The sequence below is a fragment of the Trachurus trachurus genome (genome assembly GCF_905171665.1).
Source record: "Trachurus trachurus genome assembly, chromosome: 1".
In the NCBI taxonomy this organism is placed as follows: domain Eukaryota; kingdom Metazoa; phylum Chordata; class Actinopteri; order Carangiformes; family Carangidae; genus Trachurus; species Trachurus trachurus.
In genome coordinates this window covers 13105317-13127437 of record NC_139891.1, presented here as the reverse complement: position 1 = coordinate 13127437, position 22121 = coordinate 13105317, and the positions used below count along the sequence as shown (strand labels likewise).

The 22121-nt window shown below is 43.0% G+C and overlaps 1 protein-coding gene across 3 annotated transcripts; it reads left to right on the top strand.

The window, feature by feature from the left end:
* The first annotated feature begins 879 nt into the window (after positions 1 to 879).
* On the top strand, positions 880 to 12174 carry map2k7 (mitogen-activated protein kinase kinase 7). Of its 3 annotated transcripts, XM_083981804.1 has the most exons (12): positions 880 to 1063; positions 3239 to 3286; positions 6360 to 6504; positions 6976 to 7042; positions 8334 to 8447; positions 9691 to 9810; positions 9922 to 10029; positions 10948 to 11127; positions 11314 to 11394; positions 11548 to 11690; positions 11775 to 11820; positions 11934 to 12174. In XM_083981804.1, the coding sequence occupies exons 1-12, from the start codon at positions 940 to 942 to the stop codon at positions 12075 to 12077; spliced, it is 1320 nt and encodes a 439-aa protein (XP_083837930.1). In that variant the 5' UTR covers positions 880 to 939; the 3' UTR covers positions 12078 to 12174. The 3 variants fall into 3 exon arrangements, with proteins under 3 accessions (XP_083837930.1, XP_083837931.1, XP_083837929.1); XM_083981805.1 differs by lacking the exon at positions 3239 to 3286 and having other exon boundaries at positions 898 to 1063; XM_083981803.1 differs by lacking the exon at positions 3239 to 3286 and having other exon boundaries at positions 898 to 1126.
* The last annotated feature ends 9947 nt before the right edge of the window (positions 12175 to 22121 follow it).

Genomic DNA, 22121 nt, shown 5'->3' with positions numbered 1-22121 from the left:
TTTAAAACTTTTGGGGTGCCAGATTGTGTAAAAATCCTCCTCCAGCGTGACACTTTTGTCTGTTTGTCCATCTGCCATCTGGGGGGAAGACTGCAGAACATCTGAACCGATATCCTGTAGACCTGATTGTAGCACCCATAATTTATTAACAATTAATCATTTCAGGTGAAAACTTCTTCCAATGGCTCATTATAAAATAAGAAACCAAAGATTACTTGTTCTAACTTCTTACTTCTTCACAACACTTGACATTTGCTGTGTTGTCCTCTGCGCCTGGTGTACAGGTGTAGCAGCAGCAGCCGCAAGATCAATCACGTGTTATTAATGTATTATAAGTGATTTCTGAAGTATTAGCCTAGTAAAACATTATTAGGCAAGGATGCAGCCATTAATTGCACTATAACAAAGTCCTGTGGTACCTGATCAGAAAGTGCTATCTATCTAGTTTATTTGATGATGACAGTGTGATGAGGTCAAAAGTCTTACAACAAGCCAGCAAGTGAGATAGCTCAGCCATTTGCATATCAAAGGTAAAGAATACATTTTCTCAATTTACCTGGACTTTTCACAATTTTTCTTTTTAAAATAATTCCTACCCATGTAGTCTGATAAAATAATGTGTTGAATATCATTAGCTGGTAATGACTGTAATGACTTTAATATCTTGTAAGTTAATATGGTTCATGAGGACAGACGTGCAACATTGAGTGATCGCATTACCGCTGTGTGTGTGTGTGTGTGTGTGTGTGTGTGTGTGTGTGTGTGTGTGTGTGTGTGTGTGTGTGTGTGTGTGTGTGTGTGTGTGTGTGTGTGTGTGTGTGTGTGTGTGTGTGTGTGTGTGTGTGTGTGTGTGTGTGTGTCGCTGGCCCTGCCTGCCTGCCTGCCAGAGAGGGGAGTCGAGAGCTCTGCTGGGAACTACATGGTGCTCAATTTTTCAAGATGTCGTCGCTGGAACAGAGGCTGTCGCGAATCGAGGAGAAACTAAAGCAGGAAAATGAAGAAGCTCGCCGGAGAATCGACCTCAACATCGACATGAGTCCGCAGCGATCACGTCCGAGGCCGAGTGAGTGTCCACCGGGGAGGACCGGGGAGTCGGTAACGGCCAGAATAGCAGGGGGAAAGATCGGTGAGGCGGAGGGAGGGAGAGAGGGAGGCGGAGGGAGGTGTGGGTGTTAATGCTGCTCCTAGCCGCTATATGCTAACAGGCTAGCTACATAAACAAACACCGACTCGGCTTGGTCGGTAAATTACTCGTGTCACATCACTTGCTCAGTCGGTGAGACGATGTCTATAGCGAGTGAAACGGGATTTAGAAAAGCTGGGGTGCTGTCATGAGGTGTCTCGCAGGAAATCCCGTCCAGAAATCTGTTTTGATCCTGTCCTGTCAAACATGCTAGGCTAACGGGGCCCAGCGTCGGTCGGTCTGAAAATGTGATGTAGTTCACAGCCTGTTTGTGTCCGAATCACAGAGGTGCCATTTCACCCGAGCCTGCGTGTCGTTAGAAACACTCAGCAAACCGTGTATTTGCGTGTGACTCCCGCGGCTACGTCTGTTTTTTTCCCTGCTGTTTTTCTGACCGTTGACAAAAACAACGGACGCTAATTTGAACCACCAGCAGCAGCAGCTATCACATCCAACGGCAGCTAACGTTCAACAGACGTTAACCGTCGTCGTTTCCCACCAACGGTCGTGTTAACGCGTAGAAACACTGCGCTTTTCGTAACTGACCGCGGTGGTGACACGACAGCCAGCTGCTGTTCGAGCCAGCTGTGTAAAAAAACCTCTGTCCGCAGTTTTCAGTGTTTAAAAAAAAAAAAAAAATGAAAATGAAGTCAGTGTTGTGAGAAGTGGTGAAGCGGTAAACTAAAGGCTGGGCCCTTGGACCGGGGAGAGGGGAGAAATCTCAGCCCAGCAGCGGCGTTGGTCTGCTCCTAACACAGAGCCAGACACTGTGATGGAGACTGAAGCATTTTTATTATCATTATCTCAGTCATTCTCCTTTTAAAGTAACTAATAAGAATATAAATAATGACCTCTCACTGATGTACAGAGATCATTCTTTCCCTACAGGTCATCACTTCTTGTCCGGTCATATGAGGTTTGAGAGACATTGACTACAAACCTGCTTGGTGTTTTTTTTCTTTCTTTTCTGGTCTTAAATAATATTGTGAGGTTACATTTAGTCGTCTGAATGAAAGTGGGGTAAGTGTGAATGGGTTCAATGAAAGGGGTGGAGTTGTTCTGTGTTTCTCTTATAGAGTCAACAAAAAGCTATGAAAAGACCAATGCCAAGAAAAGCTAACAAGTATCATCTGTGTATGTGAGGCCTGGTGTATCTTTGTGCTCAGGTTCCCTCTAAGGAAAGCTCCTCTGGCCTGGCTTATGAAGTACAGTAAATGACAGATGTCACATCCAACCTACAATAAATACCGTTTGTCTCTCAGTGTCATAGTAAAAGTCACGAGTTATCTTCATTCAGTCACAGCGGGCAGCCGTGTCCATTCATCGCTCCCCTCTGTTTGCCATACAGAAAGCCGTCCTGATGCCTGCCATGTAGTCAGTACACATTTTAAACGTGTGAAAGAGGAGAGCGCTGATAGCCATATGGGTACTTTTGTCATAGCACTGCATCCCTATTAAAAAACACACCAGTGAGCCACATAGCTGCAGCGGGTGACCTGTGTCTTTATCGCTTGGACGCTCTTGCCTTTTTTGAGAGGAGGTGCATCATCCTGCTGCTGTAAATACTCACCATAGCACCAAACGTGTGTTAATCTGCAGTTGAAAATAGTTCCCAAGAAGTATTTTCTCCTGCTTGACTAACGCTTGCTAAAAACCACAGCGCCCCAGCTGTGTACAGGAAATCCCTGTGCCGTTTTAAGAATGAAATCGTATCTTTCTGACTCATTTTATGACTTCAATAGGCAGCCGTGGGCTTGAAGATGAGTGCCACACAGACAGGGTAGGGAAGCCAGAAAGTACTGAGAGATGCACTGTTGCTTTGTTGACTTTGGTCTTCTCATAAGATTTGCAGACAATATGAGAACCAGAAGTAACGCCAGAACTGTGATGTGTGTGTTTTGTTTTTATGTGTGAAGACTGACGTGGGGTTTTGTTTTGTTTTTTCTTCATGTGATGATGGAGCACGTAGTACGTCGTGTGTACACATGTGTGATCGTCTCAGTGGTACAGTGCAGTAATGAGCGTGTGTGTGTATATTTTCTTTCCTCTGTCTAGTCATCGTGATCCAGCTCAGTCCTGCTCCAGCCCCTTCCCAGCGTGCAGGTATCATTCAATCCATCGCTCTCTCTGCCACTCCCCTCCAAACACCTGTGTCCCCTGTTTCACCTTTCCTCCCCTCCCTCCTCATCTTCTCTCTTTTGTTTTTCATACCACCCTCACATCTGTCACAGAGCGTTATTGTCCTTTTGGAAAAAAACAAAGGCAGCTCTCCACATTCTCACAAGTTTAGTTTCCCCTTTTGTTTGGCTCCAGTAGATCCTAACAGGCTCTCAATAATACAACCTCACTTATTGTGATTACTCACACTTGTGTTTTTAACACTTTCATGAACACTTCGTTCTTTCATTCAGTGCAATTTTAAGTCTAAGAAAGAACAGACTGGAAAAGTGTTGCAAGAGAACAGTTTCCTCTTTGATGGATAGCTGTAAAGGTCAGTTTACTCTCTGCAACAAATGCAGGTACACACTGGGCTTCAGCCGGACCAACTAGATGGTATTGTAGTCAAATACAAGATGCTGTGACTTGGTATTCACATTCATTAACAAAGTAGTTTGGTTTCACAGATATTGTGGATTATAATAACATCTTAAAAGCATGTTGACTTTGTATTTCAAGCCATCTATCTCCCTGCACACACACACACCTTCGTTCTCACTCACACACTTATTCTGTATCTCACACCAGTGCCCGACAGTTTTATGACTGAATAAGAATCTCCACTGAGGGGTAAAAAGTTTAATCCGTGTTTGTGAAACCAGTCCTTGACCAGTGCTGAAATCTCAGCCCAGCAGTTATTTACACCTCCTCTCAAATCACATCCTCTCTCCATCTTTCCATCCCTTCCTCCTCTCTCTGACTGTGTGTGTGCCAGTGGCAGGGCAGTGTTGGTGTGTGCTGATGTTCACAGCGTACGTGTGCGTGCGTGCGTGCGTGCGTGCGTATGTGTGGACGTGTCAGATGATTAACCTTCGTTTCGCTGGAGGCAGAGAATCACGGTGCATGTGGCTTTTCTGCACGGCACGATGTTTTGGGTTGTGTTTTTGTTTGACACAGTCTCTAATCCAGCATCCCCACCGGTCCGTCTGCAGGAGTGCTGTAAACACTCTGGCTTCTCTCTCTCTCTCTCTCTCTGTCTCTGTCTCTGTCTGTTTTCCCTGAGTGGCGACTGAAGACTTGCCTTCCTGTCCGAGTCTGACTGGCTGACTGACTGTCCGATTTCCATCTCAGTCTGTGCTATGCAGTTTTGGCTGAATTTCTCCTCCTCTCTTTTCTCTCTCACATTAGACCGTCTGATGTTCTTTGTCTGTTATTCATCTTCTGGCATCCTCCTCCTCCTTCCTTTTTGCAGCGGCACTGTGTGAGCGGGAGGCGGTGCAGCAGTGCCTGCGAGTATCTGCGTGTTTATATGTCTCCCTCCCTCTCTCTCTCTCTCTATGCTCTGTCTGCCCGTCTATCTTCCCATCCGTCCATCTGGAGCCAGCAGAACTATGGAGATGCGATCGTGCCAAAGGCTGCCTGCGTCCTCCTTCCTCCCCACACTAACCCCTCCTCCCCCTCACTAACTGATTCTCCCTTTGCAGGCTGATCCATCCACAGGTGACTCATGGATACAAACACCCGCTGGCACTCTCAGAGGAGTTGCCAGCCTTCTACTACACAAACAATAATGATGATGATTATGACAGTTGTGTGGTCTTTGAAATGTTTTTCAAACTGGTTCTGACCATTTGGATAAGTTGCTCATGTGACATTGCTAATAATTCTCAGTAATTCGGGGTTAGAAAAACCTATTTGGTCTTCATAGCTGCAGGCTTTCTGTCAGTGCATCTGGTCTGTGCTTATACTACTTTGGATTGTTCTCTTGAAACCCTTTAACATTTCCATTTTTAAAAATCGAGCAAGTGTTTGCACGCACACCTGATATTACAAGGCCAGCAGTGTTTTGACATGTCCTCTCATGCATGATTTACACCTACGTTCATATGGGCCCAGAAGCATGTTGCATCTTCTATCTGGATTTTGGATTTCAGTGCCAGTCTGTCGTGAACTGTCAGTTTGTCAACCTAAGTCGGTATATGTGCATCGGTTAGTTAGGTGTGGCTACAGTTTATTATAACTTTGCTTTCATTGCTCTGCCTGTCACTGAAAAGATGCACAATTGGGCAACAGAGGCAAGTGGTTATAGTTTGTAAAAGGTTAGCCCAAAGAAAAGAAAATTGGAAAAGAAAAAGTGAAATTATTAGCTTAACTGTTTGATGTACACATTTCACATATTGACCTCTTGCTTCACTCACAGTTTTGTTGTGCAATGAGGGACTATTAACATTATGTGTGAGCTTACACTTTGTTTACCACTTGTTTACAACCTGTATGATCGACTAATGGCTAGAGCTGGTAATGTAAAACTAAAGTTTTAGTAAACTGTAGTTTTCCTTAAAAAAAACAACAACGACAACCTGTGGACCTCCCCACTCCCAAAGCTGTACCTCCTGAGCTGTGGGCTAACACTGTGCTGTCTCTCTCTGCCTAAGAATGGTGTTGCTTTTTGCTCTGAGATAACTGTCCTGTTTGTTTTAACATTGGGTCGGGACATCAGCGAAACAAAAACAAAGCTGTAACTTTGAGGGGAAAAAACAACAAGCTCATATGCTGGTTAAATCCTGTGCAGGGCCTAGATAGCAGCGCTGCAGTCAAAGAACTCTTTGACCTCACCAAGGCCAGTTTCTCTTGTGCTCTTGGAGTCTCATGGGAAATAATTTTCAGTCGCTACTACTCAGGATATAATAGATCGCTTTCTCTTCTCTTCTGGCCCGTGTTTTGTAACACAATCTGAAGCCCAGATTTCAGGAAGGAAATGCAAAGTCAAAGAAAACAGACAGTTGTTAAACAAAGAACGATGATGAACCAAATTATGATAATCCGGGCATCACTTCCTCTGTTTGTGCACAAGAGCTTAATATCACGAAAATAACGCCATCAGTGAATGCATGAATGAACATGGCCATCTTACACCCTCTGGCATGCTGGCCTCTGGTGTAAAACACCATTCTGCCCTCCGGTCTGTGTCTAATGTGTCATCTCCTCCCGCCCCCCCCTCACCCCAACCCCAACCCAGCGCTCCAGCTGCCACTGGCCAACGATGGAGGCAGCCGTTCGTCGTCTTCAGAGAGCTCGCCTCAGCACCACCCCTACCCCAGCCGCCCGCGACACATGCTCACCCTGCCCACGCCCCCATATGGCCTACAGAATAGTCTAGAGAAGTATGTCGACTTTCAGATACACTGATGTTGATGTGTGGATCTTTTTCTGTTGAAAATCAGACCTAAAGCGTAGAATTGAATGGATTACTGCTGTCGTGCTATTGCTAAAGGATGCTGATTAAAAAGAACATTCTGTCTTTGATAGTATATTGAATATTCAATGTCTGTTTTACTTGAAATGAATAACTTTTCAGGGAACAGCTGAGTGATAAGTAGTGTTAGCGTTTTTTATTAAACAACACAGCAACACTAACACACTGAGGACTGAGCAGTTTGAAGGATCATTTAAGGCAGCACAGGTTACACTAAATGGATCCACATGCAGAGTGTAGGTGGAAGAGATGTACAGAAACACATCCATTTGTGAGTCACAGGTCTCCCTTCTCTCCCTCTCTTTCTCTCTCTCCCTCTCATATCATCACAATGGATGTTTGTCGCTGACATTTAGTGTTGTGTGTTTTGTCTTCACAGTGCAGAGATCGACCAGAAATTGCAAGAGATCATGAAACAGACGGGTTATCTGAAGATTGACGGCCAGGTGAGATGTTCACACAGAAACGCATGTTAAGTTTCTCTAGCCCCCTTACCTGATGAACATTTTAGAGCTGAAAATCAAGTTTAGTGATCATATGACTATGGAAACTTTTAATAATGAGTGAAAACACTCAAACCAATAATGATATGTTTCATACGTTTCTTCATTACAATGAATATGGGCATTGTAGTTTATTTTGAATCGTGTGTGAGTGAGATTTGTCGATACCAGTCATTTTTGGCATGTGTTGCAGATGTTGTACATAACATCAGTCTCACACACTTTGTAAAAGTTCCACATGGTCGACATGATGACTGTGATATGCACTGGTGCACTGAACAGCAGACAGTGTTAACCACAGCTGTATTTATCCAATCTTCAGATCACATACTGTATTTTTTAATTAAAATGGGTCAATCAAGGCATCCCTCGGCTCCTACTCATAAATGTGTGTAACTCCATGTCTAAAATAGACCCTAACAAATCTTCTGTTACTGCTGTTTGAGAAATGAAAAAAAAAAACACTTCATACTTGGTACGGATTAGTTTTACATCTCCAGTAGGAACCAGGCAGCTTGAATACTGCAGTCAGTTTTCTTCTTTAGGCAACAATAGAATAAACCTTGACCTTGACAAGAAGAAAATGAAGAATCAAGCATCCACACCACTGAAGTGTCCTTGAGCAGAGCTCAGAATCTTAGCCAGAAAAACAACAGCCCTCCCTGATATTTCTTCTCATAATAAACAGGGCATAGAGGGGAAAAAAACCCTCAAAAGCCATGAAATGTATGTAGTTATGTGGACCAGGATAAAATTGAAGAGACTGACAGTGTGTTGGCCTCATGTTTTTTGTTTGTTTGTTAGTTTTTCCTGCTCTTTCAGCCTTTAGGTCCAGTATCATAATCAGAGCCGTTCAGTGTTTAGAGAAGCTTGAGAAATGAGCCGACTGATCACTGCACCCAAAATTGTTATTGCGTCCTCTCATTGGCCCTGAGGGGTTGCTGCTACATGCACTCAATGAGATGTCACTCACAGCATCTCAGTCAACAATGATTTCATTTTAATGAAGCGGGGAAATTATGCGTCTTCCCATTTTGTGCTGGTGGTCTCAGTCATGGCCCATGGAGGAGCAGCTTAATTACACACCAAAACATTTGTCACTAAACAGCCCAGAGGTGTTGACTGTTGTCTTACGCTACATAAAGTCAGAATTGGTCGCATAGAAATATCTTCCAGTTAACAGTGTGTATTAAGTCCTGTTTTGTCATGTTTGTGCTTACTCTTGCATCCACAGCGGTATCCAGCAGAAGTGACAGACCTTATCAGTGAGGGGGAGATCGGCAGTGGGACCTGTGGACAGGTCTTCAAAGTACGGTTCAAGAAGACGGGCCATGTCATCGCTGTCAAAGTAAGACCTCCCTACACTCATCTGTTTTCATTGTTCACACAACCAGCTCATTCTGTCAAGTCTTACCAGTGTAGCACAGACAGAGCTTCACACATACACCTGAAACACTATGAAAGCAGCTGATGACTCATAAATGCTACAGAAACGTATCACTCTATAATTATGAAAAGCATCAGAAAAAGAGAGAAAAATACAAGTTAATAATAATACGAGATCAGCTGAGTGATGACAACCAGTGATAGAAGCACCAAAAGTTTGTCACCACAATCAAATCAATGGCAGATGTGTATTGATGTTTGTAAGGACATTATAGATACTGTTTAATGTCAGTGAGCAGCTGAAGTCATTCAGGGATCCACAAAAACACATGAAAGGGACAAAGTGTAGACATTCACAGTTAGAAACAGGAATAATAATCTGAGTGATATAAAAGTTTCCGCTAGTTTAAAATCGGACCGAATTGGTTTATAACTCAGAATGAATTTTTTTTTTTTAAATCGGAGCGGCCGGTTGTGGCTCAGGAGGTAGAGCAGATCGCCCACTAACCAGAAGGTTGGTGGTTTGATCCTTCAGTTCACAAGTGTCCTTGGGCAAGATACTGAGCCCTGAATTGCGTCCGATGTGTCATCGGTGTGTATGAGTGTGGGACTCTGTTAGATACCATGCGCAACATAGAGGCGCTGTGTGAATGTGACGGTAGTGTAAAGTGCTCTCAGTGGTCATAGAAACTAGATAAGCGCTATTGTCCATTTACCAAGTCCATATGAGATTGGCCTGAAAAACGATGACTACGCCTGATATTTACATTCGATTACACAGTTTCATCTAAATTGTACATTGGCTGCAGTTTGAAACTCTTTCTAATAATAATTTATCCAATGGGAGTTAGTACTAGGCAATTTCAAATGCAATTTGCAGGAACCTCAAAGGCAAACTCTCAAGCAGAATACAGTAGGAAGTTGATGCTCAGCTGCGCTCTCATTTTCTGTTCTGTTACATTAAGTGTGTCTTGTTTAGCCACAAGTGGCAGTAATAACCCCACATAACAACCCTCCTATTAAAGAGTTGACTTAATTGTAGCCGTCCCAGCAGTTTAACAATTAGACGCCGTCTGTTAACCGCCGGAGTCTTTGCTTTGTGATTTCCTAATTACTTGTTACTTAATGTGGCCACACAGCATGGTGTGTGTTTCATACATTCAGATCGTGGCAAGAAGCTTAAATGTTTGTGTGTGTGTCACCAGCAAATGCGTCGGACAGGAAACAAGGACGAGAACAAGAGGATTCTGATGGACCTGGATGTGGTGCTTAAAAGTCACGACTGCCCTTACATCATCCAGTGCTACGGCGCCATAGTTACCAACGTGAGTGTCCCTAAAATACATTACTATCTGTATTCCTATTAATAATGTAGTAGGAAAGGAGTCATTTTCATAGCTGGGTGTGTGTCTGTATTTGTTTGCATATGTGTACAGACGGACGTATTTATTGCAATGGAGCTGATGGGAACATGTGCGGAGAAGCTGAAGAAGAGAATCCAGGGCCCAATCCCAGAGCGAATCCTAGGAAAGATGACAGTGGCAGTAAGTAGAAGGAACAGACTGACTGACTGATGATGTCTCCATTACTGGTCAGTGGAGTAAATCAGCCGCTCCCTGCTTGGGAAGGAGAGCTTCCAATACACTGAGGCTCACCTCCATCATGACAGAGAAACTACTTTCATTACATGTATCATTATCACTAAGGGAGTGTTGTTAATATCACTGAAATAACAGCTCAGTCTTTGTCTTTAAAGCAGATATCAGTGGAATGTTTTTGTTAATATAAGTCCTAAATAGTCCTATTTTCCGTCAGCAATCACTTACATGCAGTATTTCAGCCTAAACACGAGTCTCTCCGTCACTCTGCTCTGCTGTAACCCGAGGAGAAAATTTTCCTTGTGGGATACAAGTGTTATCCAATGAGGAGAGAGAACGGCATGAAGGGCTGTGTGTGCAGCCAAGGGATGCGCGTGAATGTGGTGACGTAGCACGAGGACCAATTGATGCCTGACAAGGGCGGGGGCTGCTAACTCATGGTGCGTTCAAAGAAACTCGTACTTTGTGTTTTTCCTTCCTGTGAAGTCATACCAGTTCGATCTGGTACGAGTTCACGGGTCGGAAGTTACGAGTGGCCGTTATAGGGAACTTTCACAGACAACAGGATGGTAAAAACACGAGCTACGGGTTACCTGGAACGCTACCAAGTCGTAGTTGTGACTTGAAGCTGTAACTTACGGTTTCAAAAGCCTGCCTTGAACGCAGCATTAGCCGAAACGGCCGTGAAGCTGATATCTGCTTTAATTTATGTGTTTGTTTGGTGATTTTGTCTGAACACATTGGAGTTACAGAATTAGGATTTGACCATAGGTCTAAAAATATTTTCATTCGTCTAGGAAGGCAAAACGTCTTCGCGTCACGTTGTTACGGTTTGGTCGCTCACTGTGCGTCTTTCTGCTCCAGATAGTGAAAGCGTTGCTGTACCTAAAAGAGAAACACGGTGTCATCCACCGGGACGTCAAACCCTCCAACATCCTCCTGGACGCTAAAGGTCAGATCAAACTGTGTGATTTCGGCATCAGCGGACGCCTCGTCGACTCCAAGGCCAAGACCCGCAGCGCCGGCTGTGCTGCCTACATGGCTGTGAGTGAGAAGTTGTATACACAACACTGACAATACTATGACAAGCTCATACACAGTCACATCCTGTCAGTCGTCTATGGATATGCATGCAGTCAGTCTTATACATCGGTGTTTACAGTATGAACAGTATGTTCATATTAACAGTTTACACATGATGCACATTAAGGATGTTCTGTATCTCTGCAGCCCGAGAGAATAGATCCTCCAGATCCCACCAAACCTGACTATGACATCCGAGCAGACGTGTGGAGCCTCGGCATCTCTCTGGTAAATCCTTAAACTTAACCTACATACATTAGGTTATACCCCAACCCTGTAAATTAGCTATTTTGTGTTAGTTATTTAATCAGTCTCCCTACAAACAAGCCAAGCAGTTATTGGCAACGACACTGGATGTTCTTGGTGTCTTGTGTCCCGTAGGTGGAGTTGGCTACGGGACAGTTTCCCTACAAGAACTGCAAGACAGACTTTGAGGTTCTGACCAAAGTGCTGCAGGAAGATCCTCCTCTGCTGCCTCTCGGCATGGGCTTCTCCCTCGACTTCCAGTCCTTCGTCAAAGACTGGTGAGATCAAATCTCAGTCTAAAACTGCTTCTTAGAAAAAAATCATTTATTGCAGCCTCACCTCATGTGCGTGTCTTTCCACAGCCTCACAAAGGATCACAGAAAAAGGCCAAAATACCACACGCTGCTGGTAAGTCACCAGCCGTGATGAGTGATGATTGCCACTATAACTTGAACTGACCCGTCCTCAGATGCATCTAAACACTCTGGATCTGTGTGTCTCTCTGTCCGTCCCTCGTCCAGGATCATAGTTTCATCCGACGCTACGAGGTGCTGGAGGTGGACGTGGCCGGTTGGTTTCAGGCGGTGATGGACCGCACCGAGTCGCCTCGCAGCAGCCAGTGTTACAGCCATCAGCACCAGCTCCACTCGCTCTTCAGTAGGTAGCCTAGCCCTCCTGGCCTTAGCTTAGCCACACGCTAGTCTAGCCTAGCTTTAGCTTCGCCAAGCCCAGACTCAGTCTGCCCTAGTCTAGCCCAGCGTCAGCAGCTAAGCCTAGCGTTACAGCCCGCCCACCTGTCCATCTGTCCACCCGAGAACCTGAAGAGGAAGGCGACGGAGAGTCGATGGATGGACAGATGGATGGAGAGATGGACTGATGGATGGATAGACGACACAGGTGGTTCTTGTCATGAAATCTGGACAGGCAGACACGGGGAGGAGGGAGCAGAAAAGAATTCACACTGTAGTTAGCGTCTTTCATTTACACACTGTTACTTCTTGTTAAACTATCACATGACACGCACTTCAGTACACAGTGTGTGTGTGTGTGTGTGTGTGTGTGTTTGTTTTAATGTGTTTCTACATTTCCACCACCTTTCACTAGTTGCTCACCTACATGTCTGTCTCCAGCATTGATCCAGACCATTGGATTAGTCAACAGAGTAGTCACTACACACTGGAACAAAGCATCTGCTACATTAGCAATCATGAACCGCTCTTGTACATAAAAGTTATGGAGGACACAGCAATTGTCCAGTGCAATTATGATTCTTCAGGTGTTTCTATTATCACACATTCTCAGGCTGTATCTATGTAAGTGTGAGTGTGAGTATGCTTTTCCCTGTGTGTGTGCGTGCACGCGTGTGTATGGATAAATATCAAGACACAGTCACTGGTTGTTTTTGTGCGCGAGATCATATTTCCTAGTCATTTATTCACCCTCACACTACATCTCTAACACATAAAGAAGAACAAATAGATCTGTTGGCTCATTTTTAACATGTAAAAAAAAAGTAGTTTAACAGTCGTAGTTTTAACCGTAGTTGTTTAACTTTGCTATGAAATATGTTTAGATTATCCATCATTGTATTTAGCCGCTGCATAATTGGAAAAACAACGATGAAAAAGAATAACAAAAAAATTAGCGTTGCATTCTAGCTTTCTAGAGAAGAGTTGAGTATGTTTTTTGTGTATTCAGAATGAGATGGACGAGAGTTTTAATGTATAAAGGGATACTAAGAGGAGGAAAGACGAGTGTCTGGCTCTTTCCAGAAGTAAGGAAGGGAAAACCAGTGAGCGTGTAAGTTTGGAGTTGGTGACGAGTTGTGCGACTGAATAACTGTAAAGAGTGCGAGGAGCGAGAGGTTGGAGGTGTAAATGGGAGCAGAGTCCTTTTTCAGTAATAAGGCAAAGAGCAGGAGTTTTTCTTGTACAAAGAATAGAAATTGAGTAGATCTTATTACCTGTGGAGCTTCTCTATACTTTACTCTCCGTTTTGCCTACCTCTTCTTCTTTGTCCACCTCTCCGTCTCCCTCTGCTGTTTAGTGTGACGTAATGCTCCACAGCGTTTCCAGACCAAAGGCTGCATGTAGGACGTTTGCTGGTGGAGGCCAGGAGATAAAGACCAGCTCCTGTCAAATGTCAGACTTTAATAAACCACACGGACGAGTACTGATAAAGCACGTTCAGGTGTTTTTAGAACCTAGAGACGGGGTTTCAAAGAACCAGCCTAGAAACCTTTACATCCGAGATGAAAAAAATGTGTCAACTACATCGATTGCGCAAGTATTGATGTCACATAGCACACAGGACATTAGCATAGACCTTTTAAAGAGACCCTAGACAGTTAATTTTTTTTTTTTTTTTTTTTTTTTTTTTGGTGAAGTTTAATGTGACAGTCTCTCGTCACATCTGCAACAACAAAGCTGCTCTTCTCCTGATGTACAGTCTGAAACAGAATAACTCCACTCACCATGTGAGAGCAAGTGGAGAGGGGGAATGAATGGCTCACCTCTAGAGTTTGTATACATCTATAGTGTTACAAGCTGACCAGTAGACCCCAGGTGATTTGATTTGGAGACCCCTGATCTAGAGCACTGTCATGATGATCAAGTGCGTGTGTCAGCAGCATGTTTAAAGCTGCAGTCTGTAGATGTACGTCATGAGTGCAGGTCTACAGAGTAGAGTCCTACTGCCTCCCATGTAACAGGGGCACAGCCAAAGCCTGCTAGACGTCCAGACTCAAACCTCCCACGCCCCCCCGTCACGCACCGAAACCAAATCACTGCTAGACACAGAGACCTGAGGAGCGGCGTTGTTTGAGACAGGAAACCGTAAAGTGTCGGAGAGCGAGCGAGAGATCCAGGATTGTTTTCAAGGTGGCAGAAAAGATGAGCCGGATTAAATGAAAGGAAAACGAGAGGAGAGGATGAAGTGAGGCGAGAAGAAAAGCGAGTATTTAGAAAGTGGGATCGGAAGTTAAAGAAAAGTCAGAGACAAACCGTTGTTGGGTGACAGGAAGTAAGAGTTTGAAAAAGAACAGAGGAAACAAGGAAGGAAAAGACATCAGCCCAAGTTTCACAGGACTGCTGAGCTCTGAGGCTAGCTGGTTATTGTAAAAAGCTTTCATGGTGTTACACCAACCTACCAATTATGATTTTAGCGTGTGAGTTAGCGTGTTGTGTTTATGATGTTGATGTTCTGTTCAAATTATGTTATTTATTACATTGTTACTGCTGCTACTTTTTATTGCTTTAGACGCTGCTGTCACTTCTTTTCCCCAAAGGACAAATACTTTATTCTTTTTCTTTTAAGCCAAATAAATAAATAAAAAATAATGCAATGTCTACACATGTTACCAAATACTGAAGAGTAAGTGTGAAGAGGGCAAAAGTAAGTGAGAGGGGGTGTGATGGATTAGAGGAGAAAGTGCAGGGAGGTCGGCGTCACAAAAAGTACTAACTCACACAAAATATAAACCCACACCTCACCTCCAAAGTAGCTCTATGTGTAATGGAAGTAGTTAATCGTTTATATCCCATCGTCACACTACCACTCTGTACAGTGAAGATATGAGTAGAGGGGCCGTCTGTCTGTCCAGATGCTTTTCGTCACATCCACATCCACATCTACTGTGTCCATCCATCCCTCCATCTGTCCACAGGTCACCTGCAAGCTTGACAACCTTGACAGTTCACACCAAAGGTGTCCACAACTCAACAAAAATACTAGAGCGTTGTTGTTGTTGTTGTTGTTATGACTATTGTTATCGACATTATAATTGATTACTCTCAGCTATGATGTATATGAAATCTCTCTATAGCTAGTGGCAGAGGGTGTGGGGGGCGGGGGTGGGGTGGGGGGGTTGGGGGCACTGTACTAAAGCAGTGCCATGCGTGTGTCATATACTGTACAGGGGGAGACTGGTGCTCTAATACATGACAAAGGCCAAGCAGTTAAAAAAAAAAGACAAAAGAAACCCAGCTGGCTCATCTCTCTGCTCAGTGGATCAGACTCACCTCTGGCCTGCGTCAGGAATCTGACTCTCTTTGGGCTCCTCGGCTTCACTCGTCCATCCTGGAGAGCTGATATCACACAGCTGGTTTTTAAATGGCTCCATGTCCACTGCGTTTAGGTTTTCAGCTAATCCAGAGAGAGGCGGAAACAGCAAAATGTAAAATAAACTTATCATAACAACTAGAATAGAATAAAAATAAGGCTTAACAACTCTTTGTTCATAATTATCTAGGTCTTTTTAGAGGCTCCTTCCCTTTAGTATTGAATGTCTGTAAATTTGGGGAAGGCACATTTTAAAAGATGGTCACAGTAGGGGTAGAGAAATCCTGACTGATCCTGCATCTTCCATGAATAATTACACTGGCAGCAGTGAACTTGTCCTGCTAAATGAATTGAACTTAACATGTAACAAAAGAGTGGAGTGGCCCTTTAAATACAGGTCAGATGAAGAGTGTAACACCGGGTTGTTGATTTGTAGCTGTCAGACTGGCGACTCCACTGGGTGATCTGTTGGCAGGTTTGGGTCTGCTCCTCTGACGTTGACCTTGCTCCGATAGCTCTGTAGGTTACCATGGTGATCTCTACCGCAGCTCAAAGCGCACGAGCTCTGTGAACGCCGAGAAAATCTGCTCCCAAAGAGAGATCATGTCGCCTTTGTGGTGCAGGGCCGCTGAGCAGAGGAGAGCCGGCCCAACTCCGTTAGCTCAGCCTTTGTTGGGTTTTTAATCCCAAAAACCAGGATTTGACCTGGACCTGATTTGAAGCCACGGTTTTTACCCTCGGCAGTGACCAGGGTTTAAAGTCCTGCTGTCGTAGACTCTCTAAATAACAGGATTCAGGGCTGATCATGCTCACACTGTTGTACATAAACCCCCGAATCTGGTGCTTATAGCGTCCTCCAGCTGTGCTGCGCAGCGCGAGGAGGAGGAGGAGGAGGAGTATCATTGGTGCCGTTTCAAATGTTAATCACTCTACGAGATGGTGCGACCCACTCCTAACCACAACGCTCACTGTTCAAACTCTCCGTTCCTGTGTCTCGGCTAAAACTTGTGTGTCCGATCACAACAAAGCTGGACCCAGTCTCCCACTGTCGAGGTTCTCTGTTGTAAAGCTGATGTTGTATTTTACGAACGCACGCACACACTCGCTGCGCCATGCTGTCAGCGTGCGTTTTCCATCCAAACACCTGACACCTGGGCGATGGTGCCACGCTTATACCTCTGTGAAACCAATCAAGTCAGGTCAGGCCAGGTGTGCATCTGAGTGTGTGTGCGTGAGATGACAAAATGTCTGATTACCGATCTACACACACACACACATTCACACAGACACACACCAAATGTACAAAGTTATCCCATCCCGCACAGCGATGCTGGCTACTGCCGATAGTGGCTTTATGTGTATATTAGCTTGCTGGGTGCGAGGCCAGCGATGTATAAATTCAGCTAGTTCCTATAGGCCCTATATAGGGTGAACCTGTGCTGTGCCTTGGCACCGAGTGTGTGCGTACGCGTGTGAGTATGTGTGCGCGCGTATGTTTTCACCCCATCTGTAAGTAAACCAAATATCATTTTCACTATGCAGTCATTCAAACTATGTCAGCTTGCTTCGATGGAAAAAAAAAAGCCTCCTGTACATACACAGATTAACGGATAAACTGGAGTTAGTGACAGTGCGTTTTCTTTTCGAGCCCCCCCCCCCCCCCTTTCCACAGCGTAAAAGAGAGAGCAAGAGATATGTTTTGAATGAGCTGACAAATATTTAAGGATTGTATTGGGGTTGGGGAGGGATGCGGGTTAGACTCGGGTTTGTAGTGTGGGGGAGATGCAGATCAATGCTGTAAAGTATATTATCAATTGCATGTTATTGTCACCGCTGTAACTGCCATTGTTTTGTTTTTTGTTTTTTTTGTTTTTCTTCCAAGACAACGGTCGGTTGGGGTGGGGATGCACAAAACTTTATCTTTATTTATGATTTGTAAACATATAGTCTGTATTTTTGTTGTTTTTGCAAAAAAAAAATGAATTTATTGTGTTCTTAGGAAAAGACACTTTTTTTGCCTTTATTGTTTTTCTTTTTAAAAGTTCTCTGTCAACTTTGCAATACATATTTTCACTTGGACCCCTTACTAGATATCTAGCAGGAGGAGGAGGAGGAGCTGTATCTTCATTAGCAGACAGTGTTTGTTAGAAAAATAATCCCGTTTCCCTTCATCCATGTGCCGTGTGTCTTTATTTTCAGTTAGCTGTGTGAGTGAGTGGAGAGTGTGTGATGTTTATTCGTCTACCAAAAGTCTTTATTGATGGTGATTATTATTATTATATTATTAGCTTTTATTTTTGTCTGTTGTTTTTTTATTATTATTATTATTATAATTACAATGATTACTGTTTTTATTATTACTATTTTTGTTGTTATTATTATTATTATTATTATTATTATTATTCAGGGCAAAGATGACACCAAATTGAACAAAGAAATAAATGGGCGATCCCAGACAGACAGAGCTGAGAGCTTCTTTCTAAAGGTTTCTTTTACTGGCGAGGTGGATCAGTTGTTTCTAACCATTACGCTGTAGTGTTTGTCCACCTTATTTATGTAGCCACATAAAGATAACCTCTGAACTTAAATAGTATTTTTATCATTATTGTCATTATTATTATTATTATAATTATTATTATTATTATTATTATATATGTTGTTTTCCTTTGATCAGATAATATGATCGATTTATTTGTTGTTACCCCAGTTTGGGTCATAAATTGTGTGCTGTTATTTTTATTCTTTCCCCCCCCCCCCCCCCTCTCGATCCCTGCCCACTGCTTTTGGAGTTCATTTCTATTTTTTTTCTGGTTTGTCTGATGCTGTAGTATTGAGCTGGTTGGTCTAATACCAGAGCTTTTTCCCCCCCTAATGCTGAGACTGAGACTGATGTTGCACTTGTGATGGGTTTTATTTTGTTTTGATGTTGTTTTGTGTTGCAGAATTGGGATTGTTGTGCAGATGGGAAAATATTGGGCGTTTTCCTTATTTTCTTTAAGTCACTGCATTTATTTTATCAATCGTGTAGATCTGTGACACAGAACAAGAAAAATATTCAACAGTGTATTTTTTTCACTGATATTTATTTATTGGTCATTTGTATGTTTCTTTTTTTTTTTTTTTTTTTTTAATGTATATTGCTTTTTTTGTGGAGGGCAAGCAGGCTCAAGGTAGTGGAGTAGTCTCTCATTGGCATTTTACCATTTTGTACAGAAAGCAAACACTAACATACAGTCTAAAAAGTAACAATCAGCTGGTTTAAATAGAAAGCTCCAGCGCAGTAAGGTGACCCGTCTCTCTTCACGGTGACGGTCAGTCTTACTGATGTCCATTATTCCCCCTCAGGCAGCCCGACACAAACACACGTCATGGTTTAAAGCCACAGCATGGTGTATTTGAACTCTAGTGCTTTGCTAATAACTCACAGTTTAAGCTTGAATTGTTTGAAACATGGATGGTTTGTAAATCAGTAAGTACTGAATGCCGGCTACAAAGCAAACTAGAATTGTTTTTTTTTTCTAAGTTTTGAGTATTTTAGCTGATGATAACTACTATGATAGTGGATTGGCTTCTTATTAACCTGCACTCCCGATTAGCCAGGTGGGACACGCCTGCTTGGAAGCATCATTGAGGTTTGATGCTTGGTTTTTCCAAACACAGATCTTGGTCTAGATTGCATGAGTTTACTAGTTTGCAGGGTGGGGGAAGGATTGTCTTCAGTCACGGCTGTTCAAAGGCTTCTTGTATGTACGACATCACTGATATTATTGTCTTGACGGTTTCAATCAACACAGCTTTACTGCCTGTATCTTTCATTTTTATCTTTTTATTTGTTTGTTTTTGTTTTGTTTTTGTTTTTGGCTGTATTTTATCCCCCCTCCCCCTCCCGAGTCTCATTTCAAACAGAATAAATGCCATTATATTGTGAATACCTCAGGATTTTTTTGGAGAAAAAAAAACAATAAAACACTTAAAAATCAAATAAATAAATAAATAAAAACTCATAAAAAATGTTGGCGTGTCATGGTCTTCCTTTCTAACGGGGTGTTTGTTTACAGTTTGTTGGTCTTATTCCTTTAGGATACCTAACTATATTTGATAAATGTATGAGCTGCAGAGCTAGCTCAACTCAAGCTGCGTCAATCCTGATCAGCTGATCAGTCAAATGCTCGCCTTAATTAGGGTGGAATATCTAAACTTCCTGCTCACCTGATCATTCCTGGCTTCTCTTCTCTTGCTCCCGCTGCCCATGAGGTTTCTCAGTCATGCTAAAATTATTATTATCTGCTTCAGTTATGCAAAATATTTGTGCTCAATAAAACATATAGAACTCAATCTGGAGTTAGCCGACTGAACTCACCGCAAAGAGAGATGTGCTGTTGCTTCATGTTGAATTCTGACCATGGATAATAAGACCTTCTTTTTTTTTAATCCAAAGCATGCATAAGGGTTGTGGTATGTTTTTTTTTTGTTTTTGCCTCACTGTGTACCTGCACAACCTTCTTTGCCAAGTGACATTATACAAAACAATTCAATAGAGCTTTGTGTGTCAAGTCTGAGACTATTCAGTATTCTCAAGTCTAGATTTCCACATGAACCAATGGTCGACCATACTGGAAAATGGGAAAATGCTGCTCAAAATATGATCACAGCCAGGTTTGTATTTTCCAGTGTTGTCCACAGGAGGGAGCACGACTCATTCACCTCTGGGTTTTTACGATGAGACTTTGTCACATCAGATCACAATCTGTTTTGATATCTGATGCTTTGTTTGAAACTGCTCGGTGGGGGCAACAGGTCACTGTGTATTAGTGAGTCTAAGTCACTGAACTCGGACCAGTCTCATCCTTCAATACCTCTTGACACTTCAGGTAAAAATGTTTTGCTCCGTCTGCTCAAGTCAGGCCGATGTGCTCAAACACGTCTGAATAAACCTCTGTACAGACGTCCTCTGACAACAGTGCTATCCCAGTCTGCCTGCTATGGTCTCGGCACTTCCCCCCTCACTGAAATTTACCACAACTACCTTCATGACATGACATGACTTGACTTGACATGACTCTGCTTTTGCTCCTAGTTTAACACTTATGCAACAACAGATTGTGCAGATTTGAGTAAAACCTCAGGCACCCTTTCTGTGGTTTTAGGGGCTGTGTCAGCATCTACACTGTGCCGAAGACACAGACCACGCTCACCTTTCACTTTAACATTATGAGGTGTGGGACTGTCTCCCTGAGCTGGAGTGAGCTGCAGGAAGCTGTGTTACATATGAAGTGGTGTAACAACAGATCATGCCCTGTGGCTGCAGAAATGAACCAACAGGACGATGGCCAGGTGAATAAACACAGGGAGAGTTGGAGAGAAATTGTCGATTCGAAGTAGATTTTCATACTTACAGATTATTAAATTAACATGGAGCATTTAAAATCTTTAAACACTGACATATATGTAGTTATAAGAGAAGCAACTGTTTCCGGTTTGTTGTAATGTGTGATGTTGAAAGTAGATTTAGGAAGTTATAGCTCTCACCAAGTGCTTTACCAAGACCTAAACTCAACAAATAAGTGTGATGGAACAATTAAAAGGCTCAAAATTATACAGTTGCAAATGAGGTTAGACTGCAGTACGCTTGCAAACAATAAAAACGTTAAACAATCAAAGCAGTTCACCTGATACATACTTCACTTATTAAAGATGGGTGTACAGGTACAATGGTAGTTGAGTGGTTGGATCAACAGGGGTCAAAGTTTGTTGCATTGATGAGTGAAGTTCAATCAAGGTTTTTACAAAAGAGTTGTTTGTATCTGGAGAAAAGAAACATGGGATGTTGTGTCTACAAGTTTATCTTTATCACCATCATGATGTCAGCTAATCTGTTACCACTCTCAAACAGTATAAAACTCTATGTACACACTTCATAAAGCTAATAGTGTGTGTATATATGTGCCCTTGTCCTATCTCATTCATGCTGCAACATGCCGCCCGCCCCCTACATTTCTATCAGCCCGTATTTGATGTGTGACAGATATGAAGTAGCAGGAGGACTGGGGCTCAGGGTAATGACAGGGTTTGAAAAGAAACTTAACACCACAGCCAAAAAAAAAAAACACGCACACAACACAACAATAGTCCACGCCTCTCTCCACCTCTCTGCTCAGCAGCCCTCTCTCTTTTCTGGAGATCCTTTTCTTTCTCTGTCTGCTCTCTCTGACCATATATGGTAGGGAATTAAACCAAAAGCTCATTGGTGGATGGGAGACAAAGTGCAGGTATACATTTCCTCTTGTTTGGGAAATGTTGCTGTGACACATTTAGTTCATGTCTTGTTTGCGTCAGTAAATATCAGTTTCTAATTAGATTTTTACAGTCAGAATACAACACTTGAGAAGAAGAAATGCTGTGTTTTTCCACTGTCACTGGACCCATTGACTTGCAACAATAAAACTATTGAAAGATGAAGATAAAGCATGTTCCAGGCAGCAGTCTCCTTTCATGTTGGTCTACCCTCTTTACATTTGTGTCCTCTCTCCACGGCCACTTATGTGGTTTTGTTTTGTCATATACCCACCATGGACACATCAGCAGTGCCACACCCCTGCTCCTGTTGCAGGTACAGACGAGGCTCCGCATTCCTACACACACACGCGACT

Excerpts from the sequence above, each read along its gene's own strand:
- map2k7 (XM_083981803.1), top strand. The coding sequence starts at position 940 with ATGTCGTCGCTGGAACAGAGGCTGTCGCGAATCGAGGAGAAACTAAAG. Across the intron at positions 6,505-6,975 it reads CTACAGAATAGTCTAGAGAA|TGCAGAGATCGACCAGAAAT; the intron begins GTATGTCGACTT and ends TTGTCTTCACAG. Across the intron at positions 11,821-11,933 it reads CAAAATACCACACGCTGCTG|GATCATAGTTTCATCCGACG; the intron begins GTAAGTCACCAG and ends TCCCTCGTCCAG.